Below are 14,242 nucleotides of genomic sequence, written 5' to 3'. Positions count from 1 at the left end.
TAGGGTTTAATGCACGTTGTGATTACATTGAGATACATACGTGCATCAATGTGAATATGTCTCCCTGTGTATGTCTCTGTGTGTGTGTGTGTGTGTGTGTGTGTGTGTGTGTGTGTGTGCAGATCCCAGTGGTTGTACCCACTGTGTCCTGCATGCTAGTTTTAAACCTTAATAAGCCCTTGCCTTTGCTTGGCAGATGTGAAGACAGTGAGAGAGAGAAGGGCTTTCTTACACTTCCATTTCACGCATATTTTCTTTGAGGCTAATGAGAGCCTTAAATACGGTGCCAGACTTCAGGCTGCACTGTTGAAGGCTGACATTTTCACACACAGTGGCACCTTGTCACTGCGGATGAAGTCCTTCTACCTGGCTGTAAAGAGCTGTGTGTGTGTGTGTGTGTGTGTGTGTGTGTGTGTGTGTGTGTGTGTGTGTGTGTGTGTGTTGGCCTTTTGTGCATCTCTGTGCGTATATGTGAAGAGAAGAAGATAATGTGATATCCTGGACTGTACAATTCAGTGTGTGTGTGTTTGTGTTGTGCACAGTGTATGCATGTGGCAGAATGGAGCAGGAAAGTGATGTAGTTCAGGAACACACAGCACTGTCTCCCTTTGATATATTATGTGTGCTGTGTATGTTGTGTGAGCAGATTTGCGAGTGTGCTGATGATATATGGTATATGTGCTAGTTCTTTAACATTTCTTTCTCCTGCTAGAACCCTACCTTTGTGTTATCATCCCCTCATCTGTACTGAACATGTACCGATCCTCATGTAGATCTTCGGACAGAAGTCGGCTCTCGTAGATCTCTTCCTCCCGTAAACGTTAACTCTTCGTTCCATCATATTGTTGTGCACAACCTATCACCAGATTGATAGTGATACAATTCCTATTTAATCACAGCTATGGACAGGGACAATTATGAAAAAATAAACACTTGAAAGGACCTGCTCGTCTTGTCAGCATTGTTGTCATCTCCCATGAAGCCTAAACAAATATGTCTCCCAGGTGTCTTACCTTGCAGAAAGTAGTCACAAAATGGACGTTGGAGGTAATTATAGAGCTGGAGATATGGAAGTGTGTGTGTGTGTGTGTGCGTGTGTGTGTGTGTCTTTATACGCGTCATATCCCGTGTGGAAAGAGATAGATGTGGAGTATGGAGCTCAGTTGCTTTTTGGTTGTTTGATTGCTCCACTGCCCCCTCTTAATGATAAAACACATTTTTGTCATTTTGATTTGTTTACTGTTTCTGAGGCCTTTTGTTGCAGCCTCTGTCTTATATATGCCATATTATGCCTTACTCTAAGCCACTAGGACAACAGGAAAGGCTACTGGGAAAGCCCAACAATGATGGTGTCTGTTTGCATGTGTGTGTGTGTGTGTGTGTGTGTGTGTGTGTGTGTGTTTGTGTTTGTGTGTGTCCCACACAGCCCCGCTGCTGCCACTCACTGTAAACTAGTCTGCAGCTTGCCACAGACAGACGTTGACACACTCCCAGTCTAATGTGCTCATTAGGGACTGCACAGCACACACATAATTGATAGCCATGACACACGATGCACACACATATTATTGCAAAAAACTGTTTCCATTTTTTAATGCTGCAGTAGAAAACAAGGTTATATGAAGTCATATAATGGGGGTTCATTGTCAAGAACAACAACAACAGAAAACGAAAGAACGAAATGGAAAAAGACTAACGGCACAGAATGCATTACAGTATCTGTGCTGTTTACATGCCGATATTTTACACATAAGGATTTTTTTTTTTATTTCTCTACTCTGGCAGCTGTCAGTTACTTCAGCAAATTAACTGCCAAAAATGTAGCAGAACTTGTCACTCAAGAGGTTAGTGTAACCATGGTTACCTTTCATATCTCAAAAAGATAAAGCTGCAGTGTGGAATCATGGCAGAGCAATTAGACAGAACTAAATAATAGGACCAATCGAAAAGGCATTCAACGATATGAAACAACCAAGAGTGCTTATAAATAACAGTTTACATGTGAAATATCTTTATAAAGTAACATCTTTTTTGTACAACCTTTAATATCTTTTTAGTGTTCATACAGCGGCACATGTAGAGTAGTGTCTGGTAAAAAGAGCCTTTAACCCTTTGAGCACGAGTTGGGAATAAAAAGATTCACCTGTTGTCATCCTTTTGCTACCTATCTTTTTCGTATCCTTTGATTAAATAACACATTTATAAAACTATTGTGCAAAACAATTTTATTCATGTCTTCATATACTGTGCACCAGCAGATAGTCATAATCCTTTTAAATTAAAAAATATAGAAAGTATGCATAATTTAGACAGGAATTATTTAATGTTTTGTATATACATATTTTACACAGACCTGAATTAATATAGGTCCTTGTTCGACCAAAGTAAAATACTTCAGATTTCTTCTTTTTTTTTGTCTTTTTTACCACATAGTAAAATGCTCGTGTTAAGTCCTGTGAACATATCTCAAACAAATATTAAGCCCGAGATGAAAACCTTGCAGTGAATAGAGAATCTCCTTTTGAAAAAATGCTTTCATGTCTGGGATTAGACTCAACATACTGTATGTCTGACACAATGCACACTCTGTCCATTTAATTCTCACAATAGATAATTCACGATCTTAAATCGTGAGTCAATAGTGTTTGGATCTTAGGTGTAGAAGTGCTTTGACGTACTCAGAGGGTTAAATTTGAAATGCTGACTCCAGCACAAAAAACCCAAAAGAGAATAAAGAGAGCGAGCGGGAGAGTGACAACAAACAAACAAAAATAAATCATGGAAAGTGCACCAGATTTAGTTATAAAATGTTTAACTAAACTGTTTCATTTATGCATGCAGCTTATCACATCCCAGTGATGTCAAAATATAAAGGAACTTAATTCCATTTACACAAGTTTCAAAATACACACCACTTCATTTTAGAATCTCTTTTTTTAAACCTTCATATACTGTATCTTCTCAATGACAACAGCCCCGATCTGCGCATTTTGAAAAAAAAGTCACTCTATTCCTGTCAAAGGAAATCACTAAAATAGTGTCTTGGGTCAGGGTGAGTCTACCTCACACAGCGACAAAAGGAAAAAAAAAAAACTGCTACAACACAAAATTGAAAACCATGTGCCAAAACTTAAAACAGTAGTTGTATGGCATCTTTGTGCAGTTCCATCACGTTAATAATCCTTTCTTTTCTTTGAAAGAAATGTCTGTGAAAGGCTTAAGAGAGACAGAGCAAGAAAGAGTGAGCCATTACAAAAGAACGCAGCATTGTCTTCCAGCCAGTGCTACTGTTTCTCCAGCTCACATACGTACATGAGATGGTCCTCAGGGGACTTCCCATGAGTCTTGCTCAGGTGAAGCTTGACCGCATGCTTGCTCGCAAAAGTCCGGTTGCAGAGCTTGCACTGGTACACGGCCCCACTATCGTCGTCATCGGGGGAGGGTGACGGGGATTCAATTGAGGGCAGAGAGGTGGTTAAGGACGAGGCCAGGGAGATGGGGAGGGAAGAGGGAATGGATGTGGGTAAGGAGGAGGGTAAAGGGTGGCTGGATGGGTGAAGATTAGAGAGCAGTTTTTCAGATAGTCCTTTGGTGTGGCGTTGATGACGTTGCTGCGAAATCTGGCTGAGCAGCTGCTCCCCAGAAAGCTTGGACAGGTCTCGCAGACGGAAGCCCAAGTGGGATTCCAAGTGGCTGACGTATGTGGATGGTGAGCGGATCTGGGAGGCGCAGTCACTGCAGAAGAACACGGGGTGACCTGAATCCAAGTTCTTTAAGAACTTGGTGCCACCGGTTCTCCTCAACTGGTACTTAACATTAGCCAACCAGTGGGATATTGTAGTCATTGAAAGGCCAGTGAAACGGGAGATGTGCATTCTCTCCTGTGGGCTCAGGTCCGACATGATGTACTTGCCATCATTTGTTTGTCTCAGACTGGAGGCAAACTGGGCTTGTAGGATGAGGAGGTGTTGAGGGTTCCAGTTGGACTGCCGGCCTTTACGTTTCTGGGCCGGTGAAATATCTTCTGTCTCCTCTTGTGTGACACCTTCAATGTCGGAGCGCTCAGACAGGCTGGTAGGCGTGGAGGACTTGGAGACAGCCTGACTTTCTGTCAGGTTCCTCAACATGTCCGAGATGTCTGACAGTGCGTTTTCTCTCAAAGGGGAGGTGGACATGAAGGAAGCTACTGCAGCTGAAGCTTTGGTCATAGTGACAGTGGAGGAGGGAGAAATCGAGGATGGGGTGGTGGTGGTGGAAGAGAGAGCCGTTGAACCCAAAGAACCACCACTGCTGTTTTTGTCAGCATGTTTGCCTTTGGTGAGATCTATGGGTTGGTCGTTGTTTAGATGTTGCTGGTAGAAGTAGCGGTCTAAGCGGTCATTACTGGGCTTTTTGGTCTGTGCTGGTGGGGTGGATGCAGCCACCGCTGCTTTCTCTGCCAGGCTATTGCTCATCTTGAACAGCATGCTCATGGGGTCAAGAGAGGGCAAGGCAGGCTTAGCGGCCTTCCCCAGGTGGACGTTCATTACTGACTGCAGGGCACTCAGAGGGTTGACGAATGGCTGTTCAGGAGGTGGATGGTCTGTGATGATAGCTGTACTGCCACACAGGGAGGTAGGAAGGGGGGATGTCACCGCAGTTGACTCCACTCCGTTCTCCACAGACTCCTTTATGGAAATATCTCCATTGGAATCTCTGTGATTGGCTCCGGTTCCATCACCTACTGCTTTTTCCGCTCCACTTGTATTCTCTGGAGTTTTACAGCCTCCTGCTCTATTCTCTTTGGGTGACTCTCCTCGGACCGAGTCCCCTGCCTCGCTGTTGCAGGGTGAGGGCGTGGTACATCTCAGAGGAGATCCCCTCACAACACCACTGGGCTCTCTCATTTTCTCCTCTACCTTGGCCACTTTCTCTGTCACTTTCTTGACCAGTTCCTCCATAGCGTGGAAGTTGTTTTTGGGTAGTGGGGAGTTCTGGCGGCTGGGAGGGGAGATGAGAGGCTGGATCTTACCAGTTGGAGAGAGAATCTCCCCTCCAGGGAACATGTATTTAAGGGGAGAGCTCTTCCCGGAGTTGCCTAGTGAGAGCTTCATTATGTTTGGGAGCTGGTAGGCAGCATGGATACTTGGATATCCACCCCAGCTTGGAGCTCCATTCTGGGCTTTGTTAATGGCTGAGGTTACTGTGTTCTCCAAGGACTTAAGGATGTCAAGACCACCTTTTGGACTGTCATCCAGATCCTCCTCAGTCAGATAAGAGTATTTTGAAGAAATATCAAACTTCTCCTCAGCCTCTTCCTCGCCTCCTGCCTTCTTCTCCTTGTTGAGATTGTTACCGTTGTTGATGATGGACTCTTTAGTGCATTCCTCCTCCTTCTCCTCCTTTTTTATCTCCACAACCATGGCAGTGGGGGAGATGCTGGTTGGAGGAGGCACTGGGGCAGGTGGAGGGGAGAAGGTTGTGGCAGCCAAGGGAACGGACTGGACCTTTTCTTCAGCGGTTAAATTGGGTGTGGGGGTTGGGGAGGACAACTCTAAAATGGGTTTGCCTTTCTTAATAGCAGAGTTGGTGACTTTAATAAAGTGTCCGGTCACCATCATGTGAGCAGTTAGCTCTTGCAGTGTGTCATGAGAGCTGCCACACTCCATGCATTTGAGGATCTGTGACTTCCTGGATTCAAACTGCCAAGCATAGCTGGCACCGTTCTGGTGTCCATAGCGGTTGTTAGGTGTTATGTAAGGGTTGGTGACCTTCTGGAGTATGTCATTAGAGTCATTGAGGGAGGTGGGCTTAGGTGTGGTGCCTCCATTAGAGTCTGGTGAGCTAGGGATATCTAGGTCCATAGGGATTCTCTTTCGAGCCGAGGAGATAATCTTAGCTGCCACTGGCGTAACAGGCTCTTTCAGAGGCACTTTCTGGTAGTGTTTTGTCTTGATCATGTGGACACTTAGGTCCTGAAGGGATTCAAAGGAGTGCCCGCAGTACATGCACTTCAGAACTTTCTGTGCATCCTCCTTTCCCTCCATCTCTAGCAAGGAACGCTTTCTGGGTTTTGACCACCGTTTAGCACCCTCACCATCTGTCTCGTGGTTATCATCACGGTAGTGGCCTGTCTCGTTCATGTGCACCGTGAGCCCCACTAGTGTGTCGTACGCCGCACTGCAGTCCTTACAGCGGAACTTGCTGGCACCAGTGAATATAGAGCCATACAGCTTGGAGCTCTGCCGGTACAGCTGGACGGTACTAAAGAGGTTGGGTTCTGTAGACGCCGTGGATACAGCCACTGTGGGTTGCTGAACCATGCCCAGTCTGCTGTGGTGGTTCTGTGAGGCCTGCTGTAGGGTTTTAGCCATAGCTGTCTGGTGCCAGTCATAGCCTCCACTTCCACAGCTACTGCTACTGCTGCTACTACTGCTGCTGCTGTGACTGCGAGGGGGTTTTTCTGCAGGGGGCTGGCTCATGTTCAGATTCAGTGTGGACCAATAGGAGTTGGTCAGGAAGGAGGTGTAAATGGCCTTCATCTTCTCCAGGCTGTCAGCCACTGACCCCGTTGTGGTTAATATGGCCTCATCTCCACTTACTGGGGCAGCAGCATTGGCAGCAGCCATCATGACAGAGGAGGATGATAGGGAAATGGCATTGGAGGGGTCTTTAGAGAGGAGGACATCATCCTCATTTTTAAGTGAGGAGATCTCAAAATCAGACATTCTGTCACTGGATTCGCTCAGGTGAGACTCACTGTCCAGCTCTTGTCCAGAAAAGTCAGCTGCATTGGGGGAGTCATGAAAGCCAGTGGATCCTGGCCTGTCCTTAAGAAGGAAGTCCTTGTCCTGACATAGGAACTTGGCAACAGGCTCCTCCCCTTCCTGAGCTGAGTCATCTCCATCCAGGTCCTCATCCAGCAGGGCTGCTTCCTTCTCATCTTCAGGGACGTATGCTGAAAAAAGGCAAAACAAAGAGAGAGAGAGAGAGAGAGAGAGAGAGAGAGAGAGAGAGAGAGAGAGAGAAGCTGTTAGAACCACACTGACAGCATACCTAATGATGAAGATTCTCAACTCTTCCTCACCAAGCAGGAAACTGATAGAAACACAAGCTACTGACATTCACACTTTCTCCAGAGGATACTAGAGCAATCATCCAAAGGCATTCACAGACAAAGTATTCCCTATCATAAACTGTTGCAGTAATTATGTTCTAACTTCCCACTTTTACATTGACATTGTTTTCAAATTGGAATCAAGTTGCCACCCCCTCCCATTCTTTCCCCACCCCCAGGTCTTTGTTCTGTACTGCAGAAAATCAGAGGCAGCCAGAGAGAAAGAGAGATGGAGGATGGAAAGAGAAAGAGAAAGATGGAGGGAGGGAGAGGGGAAAAATGTCTCTTCAAACAGAACTTGCCACCTTATTCTTCTCAAGGGGCAACAGCTTGAAATTAAAACTAAATTTGAAATTAATGAAGCACATTCTGGCGGTGGCATTCGTTTCTGAAGTAATAAATTACTTGTATCAACCTCGGAGACAGCGGTTCCTGTCTGTCAATTAATATGTCTTACGCTTCTTCTGCAGACTCTAATGCATTGCCTAACAGACACACTCGCCATTTAAATTAAGCATGCATTTTCAGTCATTACACTGCTCAGCCCTCGCCTCCTCGTAAATAAAAATGAATGTATGTACATTTGCCTGCAACAAATCTCTCCCCGCAAAACCCATTTGCTTCAATTACCAAAGATTAGAAAAAAAGTTTTGAGTTATTATTTACAGTTTAGCTTCAGGGAGTGGGCTTGAGGCTTTCAATTTATATTCAAATCCCTCTAGTTTAAGAAAAGTACAATGGAAATCATAAAGAGGAAATACGTATCAAGACAAATCAGAGTCTTGCCTCTTTGTACATCTATGAATGTTTGCTTTGGTTAATAAGTCTATCAAAAGGATAAAACATCAGATGAGAAATGCTGCATGCTCACAACTTGTGATTAAGGCAGGTTTTCTGAATAACAACTGAAGCGCACACAGGCACATGCATACACAAACCTCTTGTTTTAGCAACTACACTGGCAATGAGGATGAGCATGTGTGTGAACGTCAGTGGCCTTGCGCCTAGCATTCCTTTCTGCAACAGGCCATCACTCATCTAAGCTGGTATGTAAACACAGAGCGAGCCGGTCAGTGGGACGGGTGTGGCACGGAAGCAAAAATTCAATCACAACCTACCACTTTCAAAGACACGCAAAGGTTAAATAAATATATGAAAATAGATATTGCATTATATCTATGATGAGAATGCAGAGTAAAAGTCCTCATTAAGAGAAAGATTTAAAAAAAAAAATATATATATATATATATATATATATATATATATATATATATATATATTTTTTTTATATATATATATATATATATATATATATATATATAGTTGAAAAAACAAAACTCTGAATTATGCCTACAGTTTTGTGAAAATATTGGTCGGAAAACATGGGAAAATACTGGCTTCCACAAGTAATCTCTACACAACCTGCCAGCCATATCATGCAACACACTTCAGTTGTTGCCGACTTCCATCTCTAACTGAGCACTGCAAGTTGTTTGTGTGTGTGTGTGTGTGTGTGTGTGTGTATTTGTGTATGTGATAGTACTGCATCAGCAGCAAGACAGAGAGGAGTCTCTGTCATTGTCAGGCTACTGGTTGCCATCGGCGATGATACGACATCACCGTGGGACAAACAGATGCACTGAGACACAGATATCCCAGAGCCCATCACACATCACACACACTCAAACACACACACACACACACACACAAACACACACGCACACACACACACACACACACACACACACACACCATTTGTACTGTAACTGCTGTAGTCTAGCAACTCTTTGTCTTCAGGCAATCTCAGGAACTTCTGTTGAACATGCAGTCTGCTCCAGCGTTCAGTCCAACAAAAAGGATCCATTTGAAACACTTCAAACACGTTATCTTATCTTATATTAGATGCTGTTATGTGCGATTTAAAAAAAAAAAAAAACTGGAGGGTGTGACTTTTATTTTATTGGAGTACATCTATCTTAAAACCTTGATGCAGTTCAGCTGCATGTTTTAACATTTAATGGATTTAAAACATGCGCGCACACACACACACCCTAACCCTCTCCCCCGTCTCTCTGTCTCTCTCGCTCCCCCACTCTGTCTCGGAGACACATCCACCCGCCCGCACATACGTGCAGCCGAGCAGACCCACATGTACATGCCATCTGTTCTGAATCAGCCAAAACGACAGCTGTTTAAGAGAACAATGCTCTGGCTGAGGAAACAGCCGAACACAGCAGCCCGGCGCTCTCATCAAGGCCAAACATCAATGTGAAATGTCCTTTAAAACACAACGTACGCACTGCGCTTCAAATTAGCTGCCTTTGTGTGTGTGCCCATCTGTGTACCTGCAAATGTGTGATACGTATAGAGACACATGCAGAGGATCAGAAAGAAAATTGTGTTTGGCAACAACACCAGTATGTGCGCATTGAAACTTCAGTGTGTAGGCTACATCCACCTACATGGAGCATAAAGCGCACGACTGATTTTCTGGACTTGCCTGCGGCAGAGGATGTTGAAATATGGATACATTTTGACATGTAATCGGGTAGCGTTACAATAAATTGATACAACGGCTTGCATTGGATAGGCTCAAGTACAGCTGCCTGCATTATTTTGTGCCATCATAAAATAAATAACCTGTTGTAGTGGTTCCTAAAAAAAAAAATTCTAACAACCCTGTAGGATGAGTTTAAGTACCCCAATGTCCTCACCACCTTACTATGTTCTAAATGTGTGCCAAATGAATTGGTTTTAATGAACTATTTATTATATGAAATGGATATTTTTCGATACCAGACACAGTGATACTGGAATTGTTGATGCTTAGGCTCCATGCTACCGCCACAAACTGATGTTTAAATCAAGTATCCGTTGCTTCTAGCTATTTATTTGACCTCTCTGCTAGCTTGCCATCACACCACACGATGAGCCTAAAGCACATCCTGAGTAGTCAGCCCAGCTGGTAGTTTATTGGTTATTGTGATAATACATGTCACATCAACCTCACACCAATTTGTAATCTTTGTTTTTCTCCTAAACCCAAATATGTAGATTTCTTTTATTTTTATTTTGTAAGATAACTGAATTTCTATTTTTGCTCCAATCAGCTGAGCTACCCTGATCTTTCCCAAAATCACCGATGTACACTTTACTTACTAGCAGACGTTTACATTTTTCCCTAATAGAAAGTCATTGTGATATTCCTATAGGGGTTTAAAGAGAGTCGCTGTTCATTGCCCCACTCTTTCTTTCTCCATTCTTTAGCCAGAACTTGGCACAGCATTGTTTCACTTTGTTTTGCAAGACGGAGAAAGGGTCACTCTACACCTTATCCATTGTTGTATTTATTGTTATAGCTAATGCAGTCAAATAAAGCGGCAACATAATTGATAGTGCAAACCAAAGAGCAGAAGGAGAAAGGAGACGTGAATAAATGTGGTAGAAGGAGAAGAGACTGAGGGGAGAAGAGGAGGAGGGAGGCACGCAGGGCTTGGAAGGAAATCAAGACTGGGGCCACACACACACACGCACACAATCGTGAACATGCAGAGATGATCCCCAAGGCTACTGGCTTAGGTCCAGGCTCCAAGGTTCACAACACTATGACCCAGGATACTGAGATAAATATGGAGAAACGCAGCCGCGCACACACACATGCACACAAAACCGCTGGAGTAGAAGAAGCCTGGGCCAAAAAACACCAGGTATGCAGGTGCTCTTTTAATTAGTAGAGAGAGAGAGACAGAGAGGGTTCCAGATGAATTGTCAGCAGGGTGGAGGAGCTGGTTTGATCTCATTTTCAGGACAACGGGCCGGGAGAGATTGCTGAAACCGAGGCAAGCGAGCAAGCAAACGCCACGGTACTTTCTGCGAGGGTTCTGCACTCAATCAAATTAGTCTCGTAATTTTGATTTTGGCTTACGAGAAATAACGATTTCTTTGCACGTTACATTTTGCAAGTGAACTCTTATTTTATCTCATGTTCTGAAGGGGGAATTCAGAAAGTTCAACAGGAGAAGTTTTTCGGTACATTTCACAGTTCAAGGTGTTTTCAATGTTGATTTGTTTCACTGTTTTTTAGTATCAATAATGCAACATCTTTCCAAAAGTCAATGAGTAATCATGGCATATAATTCAATTTCAATACTGACCAAAATAATTGTGTGTAATTAGGATTATTTCCAATAATTGTGCAGCCCTAGTTTCTGAGATAGCTAGAAAGGCTCGGGAATTATTCTCGACATTTAAACAAAATTATAAATCCCTGCTATAATAGTAAGTAGTTCTAATATAAACAGTCAAATGAACGTGCGTGGAAATTTTGGATATACAGCAAGAAATACTTATGATGCTGTGATTCTGAACTACGTCTCTGTGTTCCTGTATGTGTGTGAAGTGAGGAAATGCTTATGCACTCTGCAGATGTTATGATGTTAGGAAACAGTTTATCACGCTTATATAACCACTTCACAGCCCTATCAGACACACAGGCACGTCAGCGCTGCCTGTTTACACTTCTGCTTAGACCGTGCAGTTTGTGTGTGTGTGTGTGTGTGTGTGTGTGTGTGTGTGTGTGTGTGTGTGTGTGTGTGTGTGTGTGTGTGTGTGTGTGTGTGTGAGAGAGAGACACAGACTGTCCTCATCAGTCTCATGTAGGGAAACATTTTTGTTGAGACAAAGCTCAAGACAGGTCTGCAGGCCGGAGATGAAAGCAACCCCCCATCTAAACTTTTTCACATGTACTTGAGGCGTGAGCGTATTTAGACAAGTATGTAGAGCTGCAAAGATTCATCGATTAATTGTCAAGTATTTTATCGCCGGCTATTTTGATTCATTGATAATCGGTTTCAGTTATTAATTTTTTCTCGAAAAGAAGTTTAAAAAGAAATCTGATTCCAGCTTCCTAAATGTGAATATGTTCTAGTTTTTTTCACTCTTCTGTGACAGTAAACCGAATATCTTTGAGTTGTGGACAAAACGAGACATTTTAGGACGTCATCTTGGGCTTTGGAAAACGCCAATCGATATTTTTCACCATTTTATAGACCAAACGACTAAGCGATTAATCGAGAAAATAATCAACTGATTAATCGACAGTGAAAATAATCGTTCGTTCCACATACGTTTCCATTTCCCACTTGATGAGATCCTATAATCTCCATCTTCGACCTCCCCCCCATCCCCCCCCCTCCCCCACCCATCACCAATGCTACCCACATTAATGAAGTTAATTGAATCTACGATCGATAATACTTAATTACTGTGATTTGACATGCACAGACAAATTGGTGGGATGGCTTTTGTGTGTGTGTGTGTGTGTGTGTGTGTGTGTGTGTGTGTGTGTGTGTGTGTGTGTGTGTGTGTGTGTGTGTGTGTGTGTGTGTGCATTGAGGGTGGCTAAAGGGGCATGGCTGTCTGCAGCGAGCGCCTTGGGATTGGCGAGGCGTGCCATCGATCTCAAGAGGTGTTGGATCGACTCGAACGTCTGACGAATGGAGCTGTTACTTCAACCGGCTACATGACTTACCATGCTTGCAACATATTTACGGTATAATCTGAATATGAAACGCTAATTTCTCCCCGACTTGCACGCCATGTTGCCAGAAACATGGCCGCATGGCCAACTGTATGAGTCCAACACAAATCACCTTGAAAGTCCTGTAGGAAATGAGAATGTGTCTGTGATAATCAAAAGCAACATTACAGTTACTCCACTCGATAGCGTTTTTTTATTTTTTAAACTCCTATTCATATTTAGTATTTCAATACTCTTGTAACAGTGCTTAAGGCCATTTAAACGTCTTTTACAGTGTTCTTAGAATCATGTGCATGCATTGCAGAATAACAAGCCAAAATCTGGCCTTAATGTAACACCACTAACTGTGCTGTTACTATGACAAAGAATAAGAATGAAGTAAATACATGAACTATAAATACAAATTTCGTCAATTTGAAATCAAACCACTATGTTGTAAAGAATTGTATTCTTTTTTTCCAGTTTAAAATGTCACCACGCCATTGTTGTTCACGTACAAAGCATTTCATTTAAAGTTACATAGTAAAACAATTAAAATATGTGTACTAAAATCATGTAGATTAATATATAATGCTTTCACTGATGTTTTGTGTGGCTGTGTACTGTAGGCTACTACATATAACCCTCTAAATGTACTTTCAGGCCTGTATCTGAATGTACTGTATATAAATAATTTCTATGTAGAACTAGCTCCACGCTGATAAGCGGTAATGAACAGCACTATAGTCCAAAATATGCTAAATGCCTTTCAAAAAAAGCTGAGATAATATTAGCATATACAGCACATAGTGGCAGAGGTGTTAGCCAGAGAGAGAGGAAGGATGAGAGAGAGAGAGAGGAAGGATGAGAGAGAGAGAGAGAGAGAATGAAAGAAAGAGCAGGGAGATTAGATGTGGAGTGGCAACAGTTAGTGTTTTTGTCTGTGACTGCAGCAGCGTCGCAACACACTGAAATACTACGATTATTCTGAAACACAGGTGCTGCTGTAGCACGCTCGTGTTTGGCCGTAAACGTTTGTGTGCATCTCTGTGTGTGTGTGTGTGTGTGTGTGTGTGTGTGTGTGTGTGAACAGTGTTAGCCTGGCTAATCATCTCCCCATGCCACTCAGCTGGGGAGCTGCTGACACTGTATTTACATGCTGCTGTTACCGTGCCAATACAAGACAAACTCACTGAGTGTGTGTGTGTGTGTGTGTGTGTGTGTGTGTGTGTGTGTGTGTGTGTGTGTGTGTGTGTATGTGTTGTGGGGGTGTATTCTAAAAGCATCTATATTCAGTTATTTATTTTAAGAAAAACTGACTCTTGGCATCCTAATCACCCATGAGAGAGGTGAATATTTTACACACACACACACACACACACACACACACACACACACACACACACACACACACACACACACACACACACAACGTCAGTAGCACTGAGCCTCTATGTGACCTCTCACTGACTGTAAAGCCACTAGTTAATTATGGAGGAGCTGTAAAGGAATATATGAGGTGGTATAGAAAACAAAGATTTATGAGAAAGATAGGTGAGAAACCAATGAAAGGTGGATAGAAAACTAAAGATTACGTAACAAATCATAAAAAAGAAAGAAGAAGAGAT

General features: G+C 43.0%; 1 protein-coding gene across 2 annotated transcripts in view; it reads right to left on the bottom strand.

Moving 5' to 3' along the window:
* Positions 1-1,568: 1,568 nt before the first annotated feature.
* tshz3b (teashirt zinc finger homeobox 3b) overlaps positions 1,569-14,242 on the bottom strand; it is a 42,099-nt gene continuing 29,425 nt past the window's right edge. For both annotated transcript variants that reach the window (XM_028587449.1, XM_028587446.1), the window contains one exon: positions 1,569-6,937. In XM_028587449.1, the coding sequence (XP_028443250.1) occupies positions 3,285-6,937 (3,653 nt within the window). In that variant the 3' untranslated portion in view covers positions 1,569-3,284. The remainder of the gene's footprint in view (positions 6,938-14,242) is intronic.

The sequence above is a fragment of the Perca flavescens genome, chromosome 1 (genome assembly GCF_004354835.1).
Source record: "Perca flavescens isolate YP-PL-M2 chromosome 1, PFLA_1.0, whole genome shotgun sequence".
NCBI classification, from domain to species: Eukaryota; Metazoa; Chordata; class Actinopteri; order Perciformes; family Percidae; genus Perca; species Perca flavescens.
The sequence above is the reverse complement of the archived record's forward strand: the minus strand, read 5'-3'. Positions and strand labels throughout refer to the sequence as shown.